General features: G+C 50.0%; 1 protein-coding gene across 1 annotated transcript in view; it reads left to right on the top strand.

Moving 5' to 3' along the window:
• Positions 1 to 870: 870 nt before the first annotated feature.
• Positions 871 to 22,057, top strand: part of LOC106604017 (stAR-related lipid transfer protein 13) — an 84,707-nt gene continuing 63,520 nt past the window's right edge. The window contains 1 exon segment of the mRNA XM_045717438.1: positions 871 to 1,422. Coding sequence (XP_045573394.1) covers positions 1,299 to 1,422 — 124 coding nt within the window. The 5' untranslated portion in view covers positions 871 to 1,298.

The raw sequence follows: 22,057 nt of genomic DNA on the forward strand, positions 1-22,057 counted from the left end.
ACACTGCTAACCTTATACTTAACCCTAACCTTAACCACACTGTTAACCTTATACTTAACCATAACCTTAAATTAAGACAAAAAAAAAGCACATTTTTGTTTGAATTCATTTTTATGATATATAGCCAATTTTGACTTTGTGACTGTGGTAACTAGTGGAAACCACAACTTCGGCATACTAAATCAAATAAAATAAAATCAAATCAGATTTTATTTAAAGAAAATGTACTACGCAAATGAGATGAAAGCTGAGTGCATTAAGGAAATAGAAGCCTGTCTCAAATAGAAGCCTGTCTCTAATAAGTGGCTGTTGTGTTCAGTGATTTAAATAAAATTAAAGAAATTAAACTACAGGAGGGAGAAGAAGAAGAAGAAAAAAATGTTAACTAAAAATCCAGTGGCCTCATTGGATGTTCATCAGCAAATGAGAGGGAGGAAGAGAGAGGAGGAAAGAGCTGCTGATTGGTTGCTTGGCTTTGGTTCCGTTTGTGTTCTAGAAAAGACCCTCCTACAATCAGGAGCATCACATTTAGTTTTTTTTTAAATGACTCTTTTAATTAAAATGAGTAAGTTTAGCTACCAGATGGATACAGGGTGGACCCAGCTCGTTGGAATATAATATAGTTATTCTCCTTCTGTTCACCTCTTACAGCTACACTTTACTGTTTATAATCAAAGTTGCTGGATATGACAAAGGACAATATAGTCATACATGTAGATGCCCCCCCTCCCCCCAAAAAAGAGCAGTTCATTTTCCACTAACCGACCTCAGGAGGAGTGAGTGTGTGTGTGTGTGTGTGGGGGGGAGAATGGCGTGCAAAAGCAATAGAGTGAGAGCAGCAGGAAACTTCAAAAACCCCTCACTCACTCACTCACATCTGGCATTGACAGACAGACAGACAGAGAGAGAGAAAGAGAGAGAGAGAGAGAGAGAATCCAGGCTGACCTCAAACATCCGTCATACATTCACAAGGGAGGAATAGAAGAACAGTGGACACTACAATCATACACTAAAGCGGGAAGCTAAAAATAAAGCGTATTGTGTTTTACGTCTTTCCCCTTAAAACAGCCTCGCTGTCTCTTTGTACAGCAAGGTGACGCCGCGGACCAGATGAAGAAACCGGTGACGGCTGTTGCGGAAGGCAGCCCGCTCACACCCAGCTAGACCGCTATCAGGGGATTAAACGGAGAAGAGAGAGAGAGAAAAAAAACGATTGTAGTTTATATGTGTGTGGAAACCGAGTCTCTGTGGGCTAGTAGTAGTATAAGTATTTAGATTATTATGTGTCGCCGTTTACAATGACGACAAAGCGAAAGTCAGCCAAACTCCAGCTGCGCCGGTCGATCAGCGAGCAGCTGCGGGACTCCACGTCCAAGGCTTGGGATCTACTGTGGAGGAATGTCCGGGAGAGGCGCTTGGCAGGTCAGTCAATCGGGGGCTTTTCGCTTCTCCTCTCTCCCCCCCCTACTGTTAACTATATAACCCAACTTTACCCGCCCAGCGTTGAAGACACCGTTAGGCTACATTGATGTCATCTCCGCACTGCAAATGTATTAATTTAAACCTGTGTTGGGGGATGAATGAATTAAGAAACATTGAGTTTATCTTGAGGGTTAATATAATAATTACAGTATTTGAGTAGTAGAAATTCACCTGTGATTCGCCATGGCGGCAAGCTGGGGCCAGTTGTACTGTTAGAGGGGGCCAGTTACATTAGAGGTTATTGTTGTCATATCGTTTTCTTCACTGCATTAGCAGGCAAAAGACCATGTCCATAATCATTAGTGTTCCGCGTTGCCACTGTCTATTAACGGATGTAAAAAAAAGAATGATAGCAAAAATTTGTTATGTAAATATTAATTCATACTCCACATTTACGGGGGCCACAAGGGGGTCCAAAATTGTTGTCACAGGGGCACTGCCCCCCCCCCCCAGACTATGGTAACCTCGGTGTGTGTGAAGACAAGGGCCAGTATTTTGGGAAGCTCATGGTCAACAATAACCTAGTGCCCATTCATAACAAGCTGTGCATAAACAGGTGCCCTGTAGGCTTTCATTTAGACCTAACTGTAGTCATGTGCCAGTGGCTGATCGTGGGATTTAAGCCTTTATTAGTAGGTTAGGTAGGCCTAGTATTATCGCTAATATTTATTAAACCGTCAACAGGTTTATATTCAGATCGTTTCCAAGATTCGCCAATGCACCAACTTTTTTTAGGTGAGGTCATTCCGTTTGATACTATACCTCATGGGTGGGTACGTCACTGCACATAGCTGGTGTGTGTGTGTGTGTGTGTGTGTGTGTGTGTGTGTGTGTGTGTGTGTGTGTGTGTGTGCGTTTGCGCGTGTGTGTGTGTGTGTGTGTGTGTGCGCGCGCGCGTGTGTGTGTGTGTGTGTGTTTCAGCTGTCTGCCCTAATCTGCTTAATGTAATTACAAAGTGGTCTGCCTCTTAAGCAAATTAAATGCAAAACATTCCTTCATTCACATCCCAAGTCCCACCAGGCAAGGGCTGACAGGTCCGGGCCAGGCCAACCTGAATCCACCTGGGGGCAGGCAGACACCACTGGACTGTGGCAGGCTGGACGTTGAAGGTAGGAGGTATTAAACCCCACCAGGTAGGGGCCAATTTGACATTCTGATACGTCGGCTGGAGTAGGGCGTATCTCTCAGGGTGATCTCTGGTACTGTAGCTCCTCTGTCCCTGGAGAAGGCTGTAATGCCACTGTGAGGGACTCTTATGTTGAAAGTCGGCTGGAGAACAGCGGTACGGTGCTGCTCCCACAGGGTGAACTCTGGTAGCTCCTCTGGGTCTGGAGAAGTCTCTGAAAAATGATGGAAACCAGTTGTGACTTCACATCAGAAGTAGGTTAGAGAACAGCGGTGAGGGTCGTCCCCCAGGGCTGGAGAACAGCGGTACGGTGCTGCTCCCCCAGGGTGAGCTCTGTTAGCTCCTCCGTTCCTGCAGAAGGCTCTTGCACCACTGTGGGCCTTCACAGCAGGGGTCAGATCGGGAGAAGGGCCTTGGTCAGGGAGGTGACCAAGAACACAATGGTCCCTCTGACAGAGCTCCAGAGTTCCTCTGTGGAGATGGGAGAACCTTCCAGAAAGACAACCATCTGTGCAGCACTCCACCAGTCAGGCCTTTATGGTAGAGTGGCCAGACAGAAGCCACTCCTCAGTAAAAGGCACATAACAGCCCGCTTGGAGTTTGCCAAAAGGCACCTAAAGACTCTCGAACCATGAGAAACAAGATTCTCTGGTCTGATGAAACCAAGATTGAACTCTCTGGTGTGAATACCAATCATCACGTCTGTAGGAAGCCTGGCACCATCCCTACGGTGAAGCATGGTGGTGGCAGCATCATGCTGTGGGGATGTTTTCCAGCTGCAGGGACTGGGAGACTAGTCAGGATCGAGTAAAAGATGAACGGAGCAAAATACAGAGAGATCCTTGATGAAAACCTGCTCCAGAGCGCTCAGGACTTCAGATTGGGTCGAAGGTTTACCTTCAAACAGGACAACGACCCTAAGCAGTCAAGACAACGCAGGAGTGGCTTCAGGACAAGTCTCAATGTCCTTGGGTGGCACAGCGAGAGCCTGGACTTGAACCCGATCGAACGTCTCTGGAGAGACCTGAAAATAGCTGTGCTGAAACGCTCCCCATCCAACCTGACAGAGTTTGAGAGGATCCGCAGAGAAGAATGGGAGAAACTCCCCAAATACAGGTGTGCCAAGCTTGTAGTGTCATACCCAAGAAGACTTACTTGAGGCTGTAATCGCTGCCAAAGGTGCTTCAACAAAGTACTGAGTAAAGGGTCTGAATACTTATGTAAATTTGATATTTCAGTTTTGTATTTTTAATACATTTGCAAAATTTTAAAAAAAAATCTGTTTTTGCTTTGTCCTTATGAGGTGTTATGTATAGATTGAAGGGAAAACAACAGTTAAATCCATTTTAGAATAAGGCTGTAATGTAAGAAAATGTGGAAAACATAAATGTGTCTGAATACTTTCTGAATGCCCTGTGTGTATCTATATACAGTGGGTGAAAAAAGTATTTGATCCCCTGCTGATTTTGTACGTTTGCCCACTGACAAAGAAATGATCAGTCTATAATTTTAATGGTAGGTTTATTTGAACAGTGAGAGACAGAATAACAACAAAAATATCCAGAAAAACGCATGTCAAAAATGTTATGAATTGATTTGCATTTTAATGAGGGAAATAAGTATTTGACCCCCTCTCAATCAGAAAGATTTCTGGCTCCCAGGTGTCTTTTATACAGGTAACGAGCTGAGATGGCTCTATCTAGGTATGTGTCCTACTTATGGACATTCACTATGGCCAAGTCATTCCATGCAATCGAACTTAAACTACAGAAAACTATGACGCCTGCTACAAAATAATTTACTATTTGTTATCAGTAACGGTACAATGAAAAAAGGGAATTGCAAAACAAGAAAACCAGTCGGTAGGATAACGTTACCATTACTAGTAGCTAGGCTAAAAAACACCAACTAGTTCAGGGAATGGCAAACAAATAACGTTATAAATGGCTTTGTGGTGACTAGCTACTGGTGTCAGCAACTTAGCTAGCTAGCAACATAAACAGGATGTCGGATGGCCTGCAGCACTTCATTTTGGTTAACGCCACTCAGCTACACGACGACTAACGTTATTCACCGAGCCGTTCTTCAGAGATTACTAACCTTCTATTCTACCTACCATCTCTTTTGTTTTACTTCCTTTCCTTCTGTTGTCCTTTCTTGAAGACCAATAGTAAGACGGCTCCTTCGTAAAATGCTCCATCGTTCCCGCCTCCTGTAATTATCCATTTTAGAATCACGAAGAAGAGAATCTACCAGATCACAGACTATAAGAGGGAGAGGGAGATACCTAGTCAGTCGACCCGGGGAACAGACTATAAGGGAAAGGGGGATACTTAGTCAGTCGACCCGGGGAACAGACGATAAGGGGGATACCTAGTCAGTCGACCCGGGGAACAGACTATAAGGGGGATACCTAGTCAGTCGACCCGGGGAACAGACTATAAGGGGGATACCTAGTCAGTCGACCCGGGGAACAGACTATAAGGGAGATACCTAGTCAGTCAGCCCGGGGAACAGACTATAAGGGGGATACCTAGTCAGTCGACCCGGGGAACAGACGATAAGGGGGATACCTAGTCAGTCAGCCTGGGGAACAGACTATAAGGGAGAGGGAGATACCTAGTCAGTCAGCCTGGGGAACAGACTATAAGGGGGAGGGGGATACCTAGTCAGTCAGCCCGGGGAACAGACTATAAGGGAGAGGGAGATACCTAGTCAGTCAGCCTGGGGAACAGACTATAAGGGGGAGGGGGATACCTAGTCAGTCAGCCCGGGGAACAGACTATAAGGGAGAGGGAGATACCTAGTCAGTCGGCCCGGGGAACAGACTATAAGGGGGAGGGGGATACCTAGTCAGTCAGCCCGGGGAACAGACTATAAGGGAGAGGGAGATACCTAGTCAGTCAGCCTGGGGAACAGACTATAAGGGGGAGGGGGATACCTAGTCAGTCAGCCCGGGGAACAGACTATAAGGGAGAGGGAGATACCTAGTCAGTCAGCCTGGGGAACAGACTATAAGGGGGAGGGAGATACCTAGTCAGTCGACCCGGGGAACAGACGATAAGGGGGATACCTAGTCAGTCGACCCGGGGAACAGACGATAAGGGGGATACCTAGTCAGTCGACCCGGGGAACAGAATATAAGGGAGATACCTAGTCAGTCGACCCGGGGAACAGACTATAGGAGAGGGAGATACCTAGTCAGTCGGCCCGGGGAACAGACGATAAGGGGGATACCTAGTCAGTCGACCCGGGGAACAGACGATAAAGGGGATACCTAGTCAGTCGACCCGGGGAACAGACTATAAGGGGGAGGGAGATACCTAGTCAGTCGACCCGGGGAACAGACGATAAGGGGGATACCTAGTCAGTCGACCCGGGGAACAGAATATAAGGGAGAGGGGGATACCTAGTCAGTCAGCCCGGGGAACAGACGATAAGGGAGAGGGAGATACCTAGTCAGTCAGCCTGGGGAACAGACTATAAGGGAGATACCTAGTCAGTCGGCCCGGGGAACAGACGATAAGGGAGAGGGGGATACCTAGTCAGTCAGCCTGGGGAACAGACGATAAGGGAGAGGGGGATACCTAGTCAGTCAGCCTGGGGAACAGACTATAAGGGAGAGGGAGATACCTAGTCAGTCAGCCCGGGGAACAGACGATAAGGGAGAGGGGGATACCTAGTCAGTCAGCCCGGGGAACAGACGATAAGGGAGAGGGAGATACCTAGTCAGTCAGCCTGGGGAACAGACTATAAGGGGGAGGGAGATACCTAGTCAGTCAGCCTGGGGAACAGACTATAAGGGAGATACCTAGTCAGTCAGCCTGGGGAACAGACTATAAGGGAGAGGGAGATACCTAGTCAGTCAGCCTGGGGAACAGACTATAAGGGAGAGGGAGATACCTAGTCAGTCAGCCTGGGGAACAGACGATAAGGGAGATACCTAGTCAGTCAGCCTGGGGAACAGACTATAAGGGAGAGGGAGATACCTAGTCAGTCAGCCCGGGGAACAGACGATAAGGGAGAGGGAGATACCTAGTCAGTCAGCCTGGGGAACAGACGATAAGGGGGAGGGGGATACCTAGTCAGTCAGCCCGGGGAACAGACTATAAGGGAGAGGGGGATACCTAGTCAGTCAGCCTGGGGAACAGACGATAAGGGAGATACCTAGTCAGTCAGCCCGGGGAACAGACTATAAGGGGGAGGGGGATACCTAGTCAGTCAGCCCGGGGAACAGACGATAAGGGAGAGGGAGATACCTAGTCAGTCAGCCTGGGGAACAGACTATAAGGGGGAGGGAGATACCTAGTCAGTCGACCCGGGGAACAGACTATAAGGGAGAGGGAGATACCTAGTCAGTCAGCCTGGGGAACAGACTATAAGGGAGAGGGGGATACCTAGTCAGTCAGCCCGGGGAACAGACTATAAGGGAGAGGGGGATACCTAGTCAGTCAGCCTGGGGAACAGACGATAAGGGAGATACCTAGTCAGTCAGCCTGGGGAACAGACGATAAGGGAGAGGGAGATACCTAGTCAGTCAGCCTGGGGAACAGACTATAAGGGGGAGGGGGATACCTAGTCAGTCAGCCTGGGGAACAGACGATAAGGGAGAGGGAGATACCTAGTCAGTCAGCCCGGGGAACAGACTATAAGGGAGAGGGAGATACCTAGTCAGTCAGCCTGGGGAACAGACGATAAGGTAGAGGGGGATACCTAGTCAGTCAGCCCGGGGAACAGACTATAAGGGAGAGGGGGATACCTAGTCAGTCAGCCTGGGGAACAGACGATAAGGGAGAGGGGGATACCTAGTCAGTCAGCCTGGGGAACAGACGATAAGGGAGAGGGGGATACCTAGTCAGTCAGCCTGGGGAACAGACTATAAGGGAGAGGGAGATACCTAGTCAGTCAGCCCGGGGAACAGACTATAAGGGAGAGGGGGATACCTAGTCAGTCAGCCTGGGGAACAGACGATAAGGGAGAGGGGGATACCTAGTCAGTCAGCCTGGGGAACAGACGATAAGGGAGAGGGAGATACCTAGTCAGTCAGCCCGGGGAACAGACTATAAGGTAGAGGGGGATACCTAGTCAGTCAGCCTGGGGAACAGACGATAAGGGAGAGGGGGATACCTAGTCAGTCAGCCTGGGGAACAGACGATAAGGGAGAGGGAGATACCTAGTCAGTCAGCCCGGGGAACAGACGATAAGGGAGAGGGAGATACCTAGTCAGTCAGCCTGGGGAACAGACTATAAGGGGGAGGGAGATACCTAGTCAGTCAGCCTGGGGAACAGACTATAAGGGAGATACCTAGTCAGTCAGCCTGGGGAACAGACTATAAGGGAGATACCTAGTCAGTCAGCCTGGGGAACAGAATATAAGGGAGAGGGGGATACCTAGTCAGTCAGCCCGGGGAACAGACGATAAGGGAGAGGGAGATACCTAGTCAGTCAGCCCGGGGAACAGACGATAAGGGAGATACCTAGTCAGTCAGCCTGGGGAACAGACTATAAGGGAGAGGGAGATACCTAGTCAGTCAGCCCGGGGAACAGACTATAAGGGAGAGGGAGATACCTAGTCAGTCAGCCTGGGGAACAGACGATAAGGGGGAGGGAGATACCTAGTCAGTCAGCCCGGGGAACAGACTATAAGGGAGATACCTAGTCAGTCAGCCTGGGGAACAGACTATAAGGGAGAGGGAGATACCTAGTCAGTCAGCCTGGGGAACAGACTATAAGGGAGATACCTAGTCAGTCAGCCTGGGGAACAGACGATAAGGGGGAGAGGGAGATACCTAGTCAGTCAGCCTGGGGAACAGACTATAAGGGAGAGGGAGATACCTAGTCAGTCAGCCCGGGGAACAGACTATAAGGGGGAGGGGGATACCTAGTCAGGCGGTCCGGGGAACAGACGATATGAAAGACCTTTTTGCGCTAGCTCAAAGTATGTTTTTGTTTTATATACTTTTTACATTAAACACATTTATTTGTCATTTCGGTGCCAAGACACCAATCGTTGTTCACGTAACAATAAATATACCGTTTTTAATGCATTTGAGGTAATTCAGCATTTTCATTATATAAAAATACATACATCTAAATACTCAAAAGATGGACCTATAAACTGTCTGGGGTATTGACAAACAACCAGGCAAGTGTTTTTATAAACGGCCTAGATGTGTTTTTGTGTGAACTTCTCCTTTAAGAAATCCAGTGATAACCTCTTAGTAATATGCAGGTCGTGCGTCTTCATTTCCACCTAGTAGATTATTGCGCCTGGATTGGGTTGTAAATCCACAGGATTTGGGAGTAGGAGGATGAAGGGGATGATGGTTTCTCCTCTCTTTGTGTGTGCATGGGATTATATGCCTGTAACACGTCTGTCTGTCTGTCTGTCTGTCTGTCTGTCTGTCTGTCTGTCTGTCTGTCTGTCTGTCTGTCTGTCTGTCTGTCTGTCTGTCTGTCTGTCTGTGCGCTTCTGACATCAGCAGATGAAGGAGGAGAGGGCTGTGATGTCAACACGACTTTATACCTCTGGATATAAGTGGCTCATAGTTAAACAGAGTAGAATGTCTGGCTTCCGTGTGTAGAACCTTTAGAACCACAATAGAACCTCTGTGTTCTGTGTAGAACCTTTTAGAATCAGAATAGAACCTCTGTGTTCTGCTGTTCTTAGCTCTGTCTGGATTCAAAGTCTGTAGGTCATACAAGGTCACTGAGGGGATGACCAGCCTTACTACTCATTGTCATCGCAGTACTGTCACGGTGTAGTTGATGCGTGGCAGAATACTCTGTCATAGCGCAGACATTCTCTCTCTCTCTCTGGGCTTACAGTAGCAGCGCAGTGATTTAAATGGACGTAATGCATATCATTTTACGTGCATCAGCTGCACTATGCACTACCCAGTCTATTTACACATCACTGTCTAAGTGGGTGTCAGATATCTCTCTTTGCCGGCTTGCAGCACTCTATACCATACTAGCTACAGTAAAGACAGGCAGGCAGGCAGAAAGACAGGCAGACAGGCAGAAAGACAGGCAGAAAGACAGGCAGAAAGACAGGCAGAAAGACAGGCAGAAAGACAGGCAGGCAGACAGGCAGGCAGACAGGCAGGCAGACAGGCAGGCAGGCAGGCAGGCAGGCAGAAAGACAGGCAGAAAGACAGGCAGGCAGACAGTCAGAAAGACAGGCAGGCAGGCAGACAGACAGACAGACAGATGGACGGATGCTATGTATTATATTCACTATGCTTTATCACCAACAGAGGGCAGTCATCTCAAATGATTTAATGTTACACACTCATCTCTCAGTCTCTCATCTCTCATCTCTCTGTCTCTCATCTCTCATCTCTCATCTTTCAGTCTCTCATCTTTCAGTCTCTCAGTCTCTCATCTCTCATCTCTCTGTCTCTCATCTTTCAGTCACTCATCTTTCTGTCTCTCATCTCTCATCTCTATGTCTCTCAGTCTCTCATCTCTCTGTCTCTCATCTCTCACAGGTAGGCAGACAGGCAGAAAGACAGGCAGGCAGGCAGACAGACAGATGGACGGATGCTATGTATTATATTCACTATGCTTTACCACCAACAGAGGGCAGTCATCTAAGTTACACTCAGTCTCTCATCTCTCATCTCTCTTCGTCTCTCATCTTTCAGTCTCTCATCTCTCAGTCTCTCATCTTTCAGTCTCTCATCTTTCTGATCTCTCATCTCTCTGTCTCTCAGTCTCTCATCTCTCAGTCTCTCATCTTTCTGTCTCTCATCTTTCTGTCTCTCACCTTTCAGTCTCTCATCTCTCAGTCTCTCAGTCTCTCAGTCTCTCATCTTTCAGTCTCTCATCTCTCAGTCTCTCAGTCTCTCATCTCTCATCTCTCATCTCTCATCTTTCAGTCTCTCATCTCTCAGTCTCTCATCTCTCAGTCTCTCAGTCTCTCAGTCTCTCATCTCTCTGTCTCTCAGTCTCTCATCTCTCAGTCTCTCTGTCTCTCATCTCTCAGTCTCTCTGTCTCTCATCTCTCAGTCTCTCAGTCTCTCTGTCTCTCATCTCTCAGTCTCTCAGTCTCTCATCTCTCATCTTTCAGTCTCTCATCTGTCTCTGATCTCTCAGTCTGTCTGTCTCTCATCTCTCATCTCTCTGTCTCTCAGTCTCTCATCTCTGTCTCTCATTTCCCAGTCTCTCATCTCTCAGTCTCTCATCTTTCAGTCTGTTTCTGTTTCATCTTTCAGTCTCTCATCTCTCAGTTTCTCATCTCTCAGTCTCTCATCTGTCTCTGCCTCACATCTCTCAGTCTCTCATCTTTCAGTTTCTCATCTGTCTCTGTCTCTCAGTCTCTCATCTCTCATCTCTCCATCTGTCTCTGTCTCTTTCTCTGTCTCTGATCTCTCATCTGTCTGTCTCTGTCTCTCATCTGTCTCTGTCTCTCTGTCTCTCATCTCTCATCTCTCTGTCTCTGTCTCTCATCTTTCAGTCTGTCTCTGTCTCTCATCTCAGTCTCTCATCTTTCAGTCTCATCTTTCAGTTTGTCTCTGTTTCTCATCTTTCAGTCTGTTTCTGTCTCTCATCTGCCTCTGTCTCTCATCTCTCAGTCTCCCATCTGTCTCTCAGTCTCTCATCTTTCAGTCTCTCATCTTTCAGTCTGTCTCTGTCTCTCATCTCTCAGTCTCATCTTTCAGTCTGTATCTGTCTCTCATCTCTCAGTCTCATCTTTCAGTCTGTCTCTGTCTCTCATCTTTCAGTCTCTCATCTTTCAGTCTGTCTCTCAGTCTCTCATCTTTCAGTCTCTCATCTTTCAGTCTGCCTCTCATCTTTCAGTCTGTCTCTGATCTTTCAGTCTCTCATCTTTCAGTCTGTCTCTCAGTCTCTCATCTTTCAGTCTCTCATCTTTCAGTCTGCCTCTCATCTTTCAGTCTGTCTCTGTCTCTCATCTTTCAGTCTCTCATCTTTCAGTCTGTCTCTCAGTCTCTCTGTCTCTCAGTCTCCCATCTTTCAGTCTCAGTCTACCATCTCTCTGTGGTGGACGTGGTGAGTTAAGACAATCAGAAATCAGACGTTGACAAATGGGCACTTTCCTTCATAGGCACCTAACACCCCTTATACACCCCTCCCCATGCATTCACCACACACCCCTCCCCATGCACTCACCACACACCCCTCCCCATGCACTCACCACACACCCCTCCCCTCCCCATGCATTCACCACACACCCCTCCCCTCCCCATGCATTCACCACACACCCCTCCCCTCCCCATGCATTCACCACACACCCCTCCCCTCCCCATGCATTCACCACACACCCCTCCCCTCCTCATGCACTCACCACACACCCCTCCCCTCCCCATGCACTCACCACACACCCCTCCCCATGCATTCACCACACACCCCTCCCCATGCACTCACCACACACCCCTCCCCATGCACTCACCACACACCCCTCCCCATGCACTCACCACACACCCCTCCCCATGCACTCACCACACACCCCTCCCCATGCATTCACCACACACCCCTCCCCATGCATTCACCACACACCCCTCCCCATGCACTCACCACACACCCCTCCCCATGCATTCACCACACACCCCTCCCCATGCACTCACCACACACCCTCCCCATGCATTCACCACACACCCCTCCCCATGCACTCACCACACACCCCTCCCCATGCACTCACCACACACCCCTCCCCATGCACTCACCACACACCCCTCCCCATGCATTCACCACACACCCCTCCCCATGCACTCACCACACACCCCTCCCCATGCATTCACCACACACCCCTCCCCATGCACTCACCACACACCCCTCCCCATGCACTCACCACACACCCCTCCCCATGCACTCACCACACACCCCTCCCCATGCACTCACCACACACCCCTCCCCATGCACTCACCACACACCCCTCCCCATGCACTCACCACACACCCTCCCCTCCCCATGCACTCACCACACACCCCTCCCCTCCCCATGCATTCACCACACACCCCTCCCCATGCACTCACCACACACCCCCCTCCCCATGCACTCACCACACACCCCTCCCCATGCATTCACCACACACCCCTCCCCATGCATTCACCACACACCCCTCCCCATGCACTCACCACACACCCTCCCCTCCCCATGCACTCACCACACACCCCTCCTCCCCATGCATTCACCACACACCCCTCCCCATGCATTCACCACACACCCCTCCCCATGCATTCACCACACACTCCTCCCCATGCATTCACCACACACCCCTCCCCATGCATTCACCACACACCCCTCCCCATGGGCACTCACCACACACCCCTCCCCATGCATTCACCACACACCCCTCCCCATGCATTCACCACTCACCCCTCCCCATGCATTCACCACACACCCCTCCCCATGCATTCACCACACACCCCTCCCCATGCACTCACCACACACCCCTCCCCATGCATTCACCACACACCCCTCCCCATGCATTCACCACACACCCCTACCCATGCACTCACCACACACCCCTACCCATGCATTCACCACACACCCCTCCCCATGCACTCACCACACACCCCTCCCCATGCACTCACCACACACCCCTCCCCATGCACTCACCACACACCCTCCCCTCCCCATGCATTCACCACACACCCCTCCCCTCCCCATGCATTCACCACACACCCCTCCTCCCCATGCATTCACCACACACCCCTCCCCTCCTCATGCACTCACCACACACCCTCCCCTCCCCATGCACTCACCACACACCCCTCCCCATGCACTCACCACACACCCCTCCCCATGCACTCACCACACACCCCTCCCCATGCACTCACCACACACCCCTCCCCATGCACTCACCACACACCCTCCCCATGCATTCACCACACACCCCTCCCCATGCATTCACCACACACCCCTCCCCATGCACTCACCACACACCCTCCCCATGCATTCACCACACACCCCTCCCCATGCACTCACCACACACCCCTCCCCATGCATTCACCACACACCCCTCCCCATGCACTCACCACACACCCCTCCCCATGCACTCACCACACACCCCTCCCCATGCACTCACCACACACCCTCCCCATGCACTCACCACACACCCTCCCCATGCACTCACCACACACCCCTCCCCATGCATTCACCACACACCCCTCCCCATGCATTCACCACACACCCTCCCCATGCACTCACCACACACCCCTCCCCATGCACTCACCACACACCCCTCCCCATGCACTCACCACACACCCCTCCCCATGCATTCACCACACACCCCTCCCCATGCACTCACCACACACCCCTCCCCATGCACTCACCACACACCCCCCCCTCCCCATGCATTCACCACACACCCCTCCTCCCCATGCATTCACCACACACCCCTCCCCATGCACTCACCACACACTCCTCCCCATGCATTCACCACACACCCCTCCCCATGCATTCACCACACACCCTCCCCATGCACTCACCACACACCCTTCCCCATGCATTCACCACACACCCCTCCCCATGCATTCACCACACACCCTCCCCATGCATTCACCACACACCCCTCCCCATGCATTCACCACACACCCCTCCCCATGCACTCACCACACACCCTCCCCATGCATTCACCACACACCCCTCCCCATGCATTCACCACACACCCCTACCCATGCACTCACCACACACCCCTACCCATGCATTCACCACACTCCCCTCCCCATGCATTCACCACACACCCCTCCCCATGCATTCACCACACACCCCTCCCCATGCATTCACCACACACCCCTCCCCATGCATTCACCACACACCCCTCCCCATGCACTCACCACACACCCCTCCCCATGCATTCACCACACACCCCTCCCCATGCACTCACCACACACCCCTCCCCATGCATTCTGGACAGACACCGTAACTTCACCACACACCCCTCCTCATCTGGAGAGACACCATATCTTCACCACACACCCCTCCTCATCTGGAGAGACACCATATCTTCACCACACACCCCTCCCATTCTGGACAGACACCATATCTTCACCACACACCCCTCCCATTCTGGACAGACACCATATCTTCACCACACACCCCTCCTCATCTGGAGAGACACCATATCTTCACCACACACCCCTCCCCTTCTGGAGAGACACCATATCTTCACCACACACCCCTCCCATTCTTGACAGACACCATATCTTCACCACACACCCCTCCCCATCTTCTATTCTCAACATTTTAAATGATATCATCAGACATATTTTAGATGTTTTCACTGACAGCCACAACTCAATCAGCTAGACCTGTTGCATTACCCAAATTGCGTGCTTCCTAAACACACTTGTGATTTGAAACAATCCAAATATATTTTTTTATTAAAGAAGCTAATGATCCTCTATGGCTAAGTCATGCTCCCTGGTGAAGTACTTTCCTTTCCAATTCTCAAGAGCCTGAAATCAGAGATCTATATATAATGATGAGATGCTCATGTCTCCGTCCCTAAAAATGGGAGTATTTGTCCCAAAGGAGGGGGAAAGGCACGTGACAAGCTTAGGTCTGCATATTATTCCCATAGAAACGGATTGGGCGTATACTGGACAGATTTAGGTGAAAGTTAGCCCTCTCGCTTCCCCTCTTCTTCTCTGCTGAAACGATGGCACCGGAGAAAGGATCCGACCGAGGTAAACAGCATCCCTCTGTATGTAGACCATGTATCTGATGCTGTCTGGACAGTTAAACAGCATCCCTCTATATGTAGACCATGTATCTGATGCTGTCTGGACAGTTAAACAGCATCCCTCTGTATGTAGACCATGTATCTGATGCTGTCTGGACAGTTAAACAGCATCCCTCTATATGTAGACCATGTATCTGATGCTGTCTGGACAGTGAAACAGCGCCTCTCTCTCTATGGGTAGACCCTATATCTGATGCTGTCTGGTGAGAAATAGTATAACAGGCCATTATTCTTTTTCCTTAAGAGTTCTTAGGAACAGGAATGACTGTGATCATCTTAAAATGTGAGGATTACAGACCGGGACAAGGAGAAGTTAATCATTACTGTGAATATGCCTGACAACTGTTCTGCGTATTCTCTGAGAACGCTCACTGGAATACCATTGTGCCCTACAGCCTTGTGGGTGTTGACCTGATTTAAAGACCCAGTCCTTTGGGTGGGTGGCAGCCCTCAAACCCGGCATGATGCTGTTATTGTCGAAGCGTGCATAAAATGCATTGACTTCGTCTGGTAGAGAGGGCAGATCATGGCTGGGTCTTCGTTTTGTAATCTGTGATGGACTGTAGCCCCTGCCACATGCGGAGCCTGTATAGTAAGATTCCACCTTATTCCTACATTGTCCTTTTGCTCGTTTGTTGACTCTGTGGAGGTCGTAGCGGGACTTCTTGTACTTGTTCCTGTCCTCAGCCGTAGCCTCAGGGTTGTTCTTGGATAGGTAATGTTCCTGTCCTCAGCCGTAGCCTCTGGGTTGTTCTTGGATAGCCCTGTGTAATGTTGCCCTGTCCTTTAGTTTAGCACCAACCTCTTTTGATTGGAGAAACAGCAAACCTTCGCTGTGGGGGACAACGTCGCTCATGTATTTCCTAATGAAGCCGATGACGGAGGTGGTTAGCTTGTCGACGTTATCGGCGGAGTCTCTAAACATATTGCAATCAGCGCTAGCAAAGCACTCCTGTAGCGTATTCTCTGATTCTGGTGCCCAATTCTCAACGGAGCGAGTCACAGGTACTTCCTAGTTTGAGCTACTGCTTGTAAACAGGAAGCAGGAGTACGGAGTCATGATCTGATTTGCCAAATGGCGGACGAGGGAGGGCCTTGCATGCTTGCTTGTGGGTAGAATAACAGTGATCTAGGTGTTATCGCCCCCTAGTGGTGAAGGACACATGTTGATGGAAATTGGGAATTAATCACCAGCATCCAGAATAGTAGCCTCTGGATGTAAGCTTGTTTATAGCCTCGCACAGTTCGTTAAGTGCCAGCCTGTTATTTTTCTTGTCCTGAGGTGGAATGTTTACAACCGTCACGATAACAGGAAGAAAATTCCCTCGGATGTAGAAGAGTCGACATGGTATTTCAAGATGGGTCGACACTTCCACCTCGTTTGAGTCAGCACACCAGTTTTTTTTTTGATGAAGAGGCAAACTCCCTCCCCCTCTTGATTTTGCTGACTCCACTGTTCTGTCCGCATGGTGAATGGAGAATCCATAGAGTTAGATAGCCATGGGGGTTATCTTGTCAGAGAGCAGAGAATATTGCTGTTCCCGAAAGTCTCATTGGTAGCAGATCCACGATCAGAGATCCTCCATCTTATTATCTAGTGACTGTACATTAGCCAGTAGAATGGAGGGACGATCAGAGATCCTCCGTCTGATTATCAAGTGGCTGTACATTAGCCAGTAGAATGGAGGGACGATCAGAGGTCCTCTGTCTGATTATCAAGTGACTGTACATTAGCCAGTAGAATGGAGGGACGATCAGAGATCCTCTGTCTGATTATCAAGTGACTGGACATTAGCCAGTAGAATGGAGGGACGATCAGAGATCCTCCATCTGATTATCAAGTGACTGTACATTAGCCAGTAGAATGGAGGGACGATCAGAGATTCTCTGTCTGATTATCAAGTGACTGTAGATTAGCCAGTAGAATGGAGGGAAGAGATGGCAGGTTTTCCCTTCGCCTTAATCTCACCAGGATCCTCCATCTCTTGCCTCTGTAACGCCGGCATTTCGTCTTGGATACCTTGAAAATTGAGTCGGAATTCCAGAAAGAGTTGAAGCTGGAACTGCGGTTAGTAACTGCCGATCTAATGTTCAAAAGTTATGGTCGGTTGTAAGAAATGAGAGCGGAAACATTTTAGTGAAAATAAAGTAAAAAAAGAAACACACAAAAATCACAAAATAGCAAAGTTGGGTCGGAGCTGTCTGGTCTCTGTCTGTCTGGTCTGGTCTGGTCTCTGTCTGTCTGGTCTGGTCTATGTCTGTCTGTCTGGTCTGGTCTCTGTCTGTCTGGTCTGGTCTGGTCTCTCTCTGTCTGTCTGGTCTGGTCTGGTCTGGTCTCTGTCTGTCTGTCTGTCTGGTCTGGTCTGGTCTCTGTCTGTCTGGTCTGGTCTGGTCTCTGTCTGTCTGGTCTGGTCTCTGTCTGTCTGTCTGGTCTGGTCTCTGTCTGGTCTGGTCTCTGTCTGTCTGTCTGTCTGTCTGTCTGTCTGTCTGTCTGTCTGTCTGTCTGTCTGTCTGTCTGTCTGTCTGTCTGTCTGTCTGTCTGTCTGTCTGTCTGTCTGTCTGTCTGTCTGTCTGTCTGTCTGTCTGTCTGTCTGTCTGTCTTGTCTGTCTTGTCTGTCTTGTCTGTCTGTGAATGAGAAGAGGAATGGATTGGTATGGAGACAGATTTATAATGAGAGGGTTGTTCTAATACTGGTGGTTGTGCGTGACAGAGAGTTGAAGTCATTAGGGTTCCTCTAGGACTGGCAGGACATCAGGTGAGACAGATACTGATCGACTGATAGAAAGAGAGAGAGACAGATTGACAAAGATAGCGATAGATTGACGGAGATAGCGATTTCTTAGATTTTGCACTTGTTATTTACCATACATTTTCATTGGTTTGTTAGAGTAATCTGGGGACTGGGTGAAAAGTGACAATGATGAGAGGGATAGAGATGGACAGAGATGGCGACAGAAACAGAGATAGCGAGAGTGGCAGTGAGAAGGACATAGACAGAAACAGTGAGACAGAAACAGGGAGAGGGACAGTGAGATGGACATCGAGAAAGACAGGGAGAGTGACAGTGAGAGGGACAAAGAGACAGAGGCAGGGATATGGAGAGGGACAGTGAGAGGGACATTGACAGGGAGAGGGACATAGAAAGGGAGAGTGACAGGGAGAGTGACAGGGAGAGGGACAGGGAGAGGGACAGGGAGAGGGACATTGACAGTGAGAGGGACATAGAAAGGGAGAGTGACAGGGAGAGTGACAGGGAGAGTGACAGAGAGAGGGACAGAGAGAGGGACAGAGAGAGGGACAGGGAGAGGGACAGGGAGAGTGACAGGGAGAGTGACAGGGAGAGTGACATGGAGAGGGACAGAGAGAGGGACATGGAGAGGGACATGGAGAGGGACATGGAGAGGGACATGGAGAGGGACATGGAGAGGGACAGGGAGAGTGACAGGGAGAGTGACATGGAGAGTGACATGGAGAGTGACAGGGAGAGTGACATGGAGAGTGACAGGGAGAGTGACATGGAGAGGGACATGGAGAGTGACAGGGAGAGAGAGACATGGAGAGGGACATGGAGAGTGACATGGAGAGGGACATGGAGAGGGACATGGAGAGTGACAGTGAGAGGGACATGGAGAGTGACATGGAGAGGGACATGGAGAGGGACATAGAGACAGAGACAGAAACAGGGAGAGTGACAGTGAGAGTGGGTGGGCGAGTGAGAGATAGAGAGAGAGAAGCACAGTGATCATGAGAGGGAGCGACACAGAGAGAGTGAGAGACACATTTACAGTGACAGAGACCGAGACAGAGAGAGTAAGACACAGACCGAGACTGTGCCGGAGACGATGAGGATGAGGATGAGGGTGAGGATGAGGATGAGGGTGAGGATGAGGGTGAGTATGAGGGTATCCGGGCGTGTCTGGAGGTCATGACCCCTGATGGACAGGACATCTCCCTGAGACTTGGTCACTCCCCCCCCCCCCAGACAACGCTCACGCCATCAGCTGCTCACCAGGCTCTCTCTCAAGCTGGGGTATGTGCTTATAGCGGTCTTATGATGCACTATAACTGTGTTATACCTACAGGGGTTCCTCGCTTAGGACAGACACTATGGTGCATTATAGCACCTTCATAATGCATTATATCCACAGGCTTTAAGTGTTACTGAAGGTGCTGTAGTTTACCTCTGTCAGGGTCCTTGGTGTTACTGAAGGTGCTGTAGTCTACCTCTGTCAGGGTCCTTGGTGTTACTGAAGGTGCTGTAGTCTACCTCTGTCAGGGTCCTTGGTGTTACTGAAGGTGCTGTAGTCTACCTCTGTCAGGGTCCTTGGTGTTACTGAAGGTGCTGTAGTCTACCTCTGTCAGGGTCCTTGGTGTTACTGAAGGTGCTGTAGTCTACCTCTGTCAGGGTCCTTGGTGTTACTGAAGGTGCTGTAGTCTACCTCTGTCAGGGTCCTTGGTGTTACTGAAGGTGCTGTAGTCTACCTCTGTCAGGGTCCTTGGTGTTACTGAAGGTGCTGTAGTCTACCTCTGTCAGGGTCCTTGGTGTTACTGAAGGTGCTGTTTACCTCTGTCAGGGTCCTTGGTGTTACTGAAGGTGCTGTAGTCTACCTCTGTCAGGGTCCTTGGTGTTACTGAAGGTGCTGATGGTGTTGTTGAGGAGATGAGTTGTCTCTCTCCCTGTCTGTCTCTCTCCCTGTCTGTTTCTCTCCCTGTCTATCTCTCTCCCTGTCTATCTCTCTCCCTGTCTGTCTCTCTCCCTGTCTGTCTCTCTCCTTGTCTGTCTCTCTCCCTGTCTCCCTGTCTCCCTGTCTCTCTCCCTGTCTCCCTGTCTCCCTGTCTGTCTCTCTCCCTGTCTCCCTGTCTCCCTGTCTCCCTCGCTCCCTGTCTCCCTGTCTCCCTGTCTCCCTCGCTCCCTGTCTGTCTGTCTGTCTGTCTGTCTGTCTGTCTGTCTGTCTGTCTGTCTGTCTGTCTGTCTGTCCCTGTCTGCTCTTGTCTGTCTGTCCCTGTCTGCTCTTGTCTGTCTGTCCCTGTCTGCTCTTGTCTGTCTGTCCCTGTCTGCTCTTGTCTGTCTGTCCCTGTCTGCTCTTGTCTGTCTGTCCCTGTCTGCTCTTGTCTGTCTCTCACTGTCTGCTCTTGTCTGTCTCTCACTGTCTGCTCTTGTCTGTCTGTCCCTCTCTGCTCTTGTCTGTCTGTCCCTGTCTGCTCTTGTCTGTCTGTCCCTGTCTGCTCTTGTCTGTCTGTCCCTGTCTGCTCTTGTCTGTCTGTCCCTGTCTGCTCTTGTCTGTCTGTCCCTGTCTGCTCTTGTCTGTCTGTCCCTGTCTTTCTCTGTCGGTTGCTTCCTGTCTCCCTGTCTCTCTCTGTCAACCTGTTGCCTCAGACCCTCCCTGATACCCACTTCTGGTTAAACCACTCTGATTCCACCACAGCTATCTGTGTGTTGGAGTAACCAACCTGTACACACACCCTTCATGAAATCTGGAGATAGAACGTAGAACGTTTCACCGTACCCTAGGCACCTCCTCTCTCCTCTCCTCCCTCCTCCTCTCCTCTCCTCTCCTCTCACTCCCATCCTCTCCTGTTCCATCCTCCTCTCTTCTCCTCTCTCCTCTTCTCTTTTCTCCACCCTCATCCTCCTCTCTCCTCTCCTCCCTTATCCTCCCCTTTCCTCCTCCTCTCCTCCCTCATCCTCCTCTCTCTTCTCCACCCTCATCCTCCTCTCACATCTCCTCCCTCCTCCTCTCTCCTCTCCTCCCTTATCCTCCTCTCACATCTCCTCCCTTATCCTCCTCTCACATCTCCTCCCTCATCCTCCTCTCTCTTCTCCTCCCTCATCCTCCTCTCTCCTCTCCTCCCTCATCCTCTCTCCTCTCTTCTCCTCCCTCATCCTCCTCTCCCTCCTCCTCCCTCCTCCTCCTCTCCTCCCTCATCCTCCTCTCTCTTCTCCTCCCTCATCCTCCTCTCTCCTCTCCTCCCTCATCCTCCTCTCTCCTCTCCTCCCTCATCCTCTCTCCTCTCTTCTCCACCCTCATCCTCCTCTCTTTTCTCCTCCCTCATCCTCCTCGTAGAGCGGATTAATGGGCTTCATTTGAAGAAGTTATTTGGACACTTTAGTTGTCATACAAACCTTATTAAACATATAGGACTATGGGCTACTAACCTTATTAAACATATAGGCCTATGGGCTAGGCTACATGAGGTGTGATACTAACCTTATTAAACATATAGGACTATGGGCTACTAACCTTATTAAAACATATAGGACTATGGACTACTAACCTTATTAAAACATATAGGACTATGGGTTAGACTACATGAGGTATGATACTATCCTTATTAATTATTGTGGTTAATTTTAAGACATCTAGGAAATCCGTATATCCCTGTCCCTGTCCTAGCTAGTGACACCAAGGCGATCCGTATCCCTGTCCTGGCTAGTGACATCTTGGCGATCCTTATCCCTGTCCTAGCTAGTGACACCGAGGCGATCCTTATCCCTGTTCTAGCTAGTGACACCGAGGCTATCCGTATCCCTGTCCTAGCTAGTGACATCTTGGCGATCCTTATCCTTATCCCTGTCCTAGCTAGTGACACCGAGGCGATCCTTATCCCTGTCCTAGCTAGTGACACCGAGGCGATCCGTATCCCTGTCCTAGCTAGTGACACCGAGGCGATCCTTATCCCTGTCCTAGCTAGTGACACCGAGGCGATCCTTATCCCTGTCCTAGCTAGTGACACC

This window comes from Salmo salar, chromosome ssa04 (assembly GCF_905237065.1).
Source record: "Salmo salar chromosome ssa04, Ssal_v3.1, whole genome shotgun sequence".
Classification (NCBI taxonomy): domain Eukaryota; kingdom Metazoa; phylum Chordata; class Actinopteri; order Salmoniformes; family Salmonidae; genus Salmo; species Salmo salar.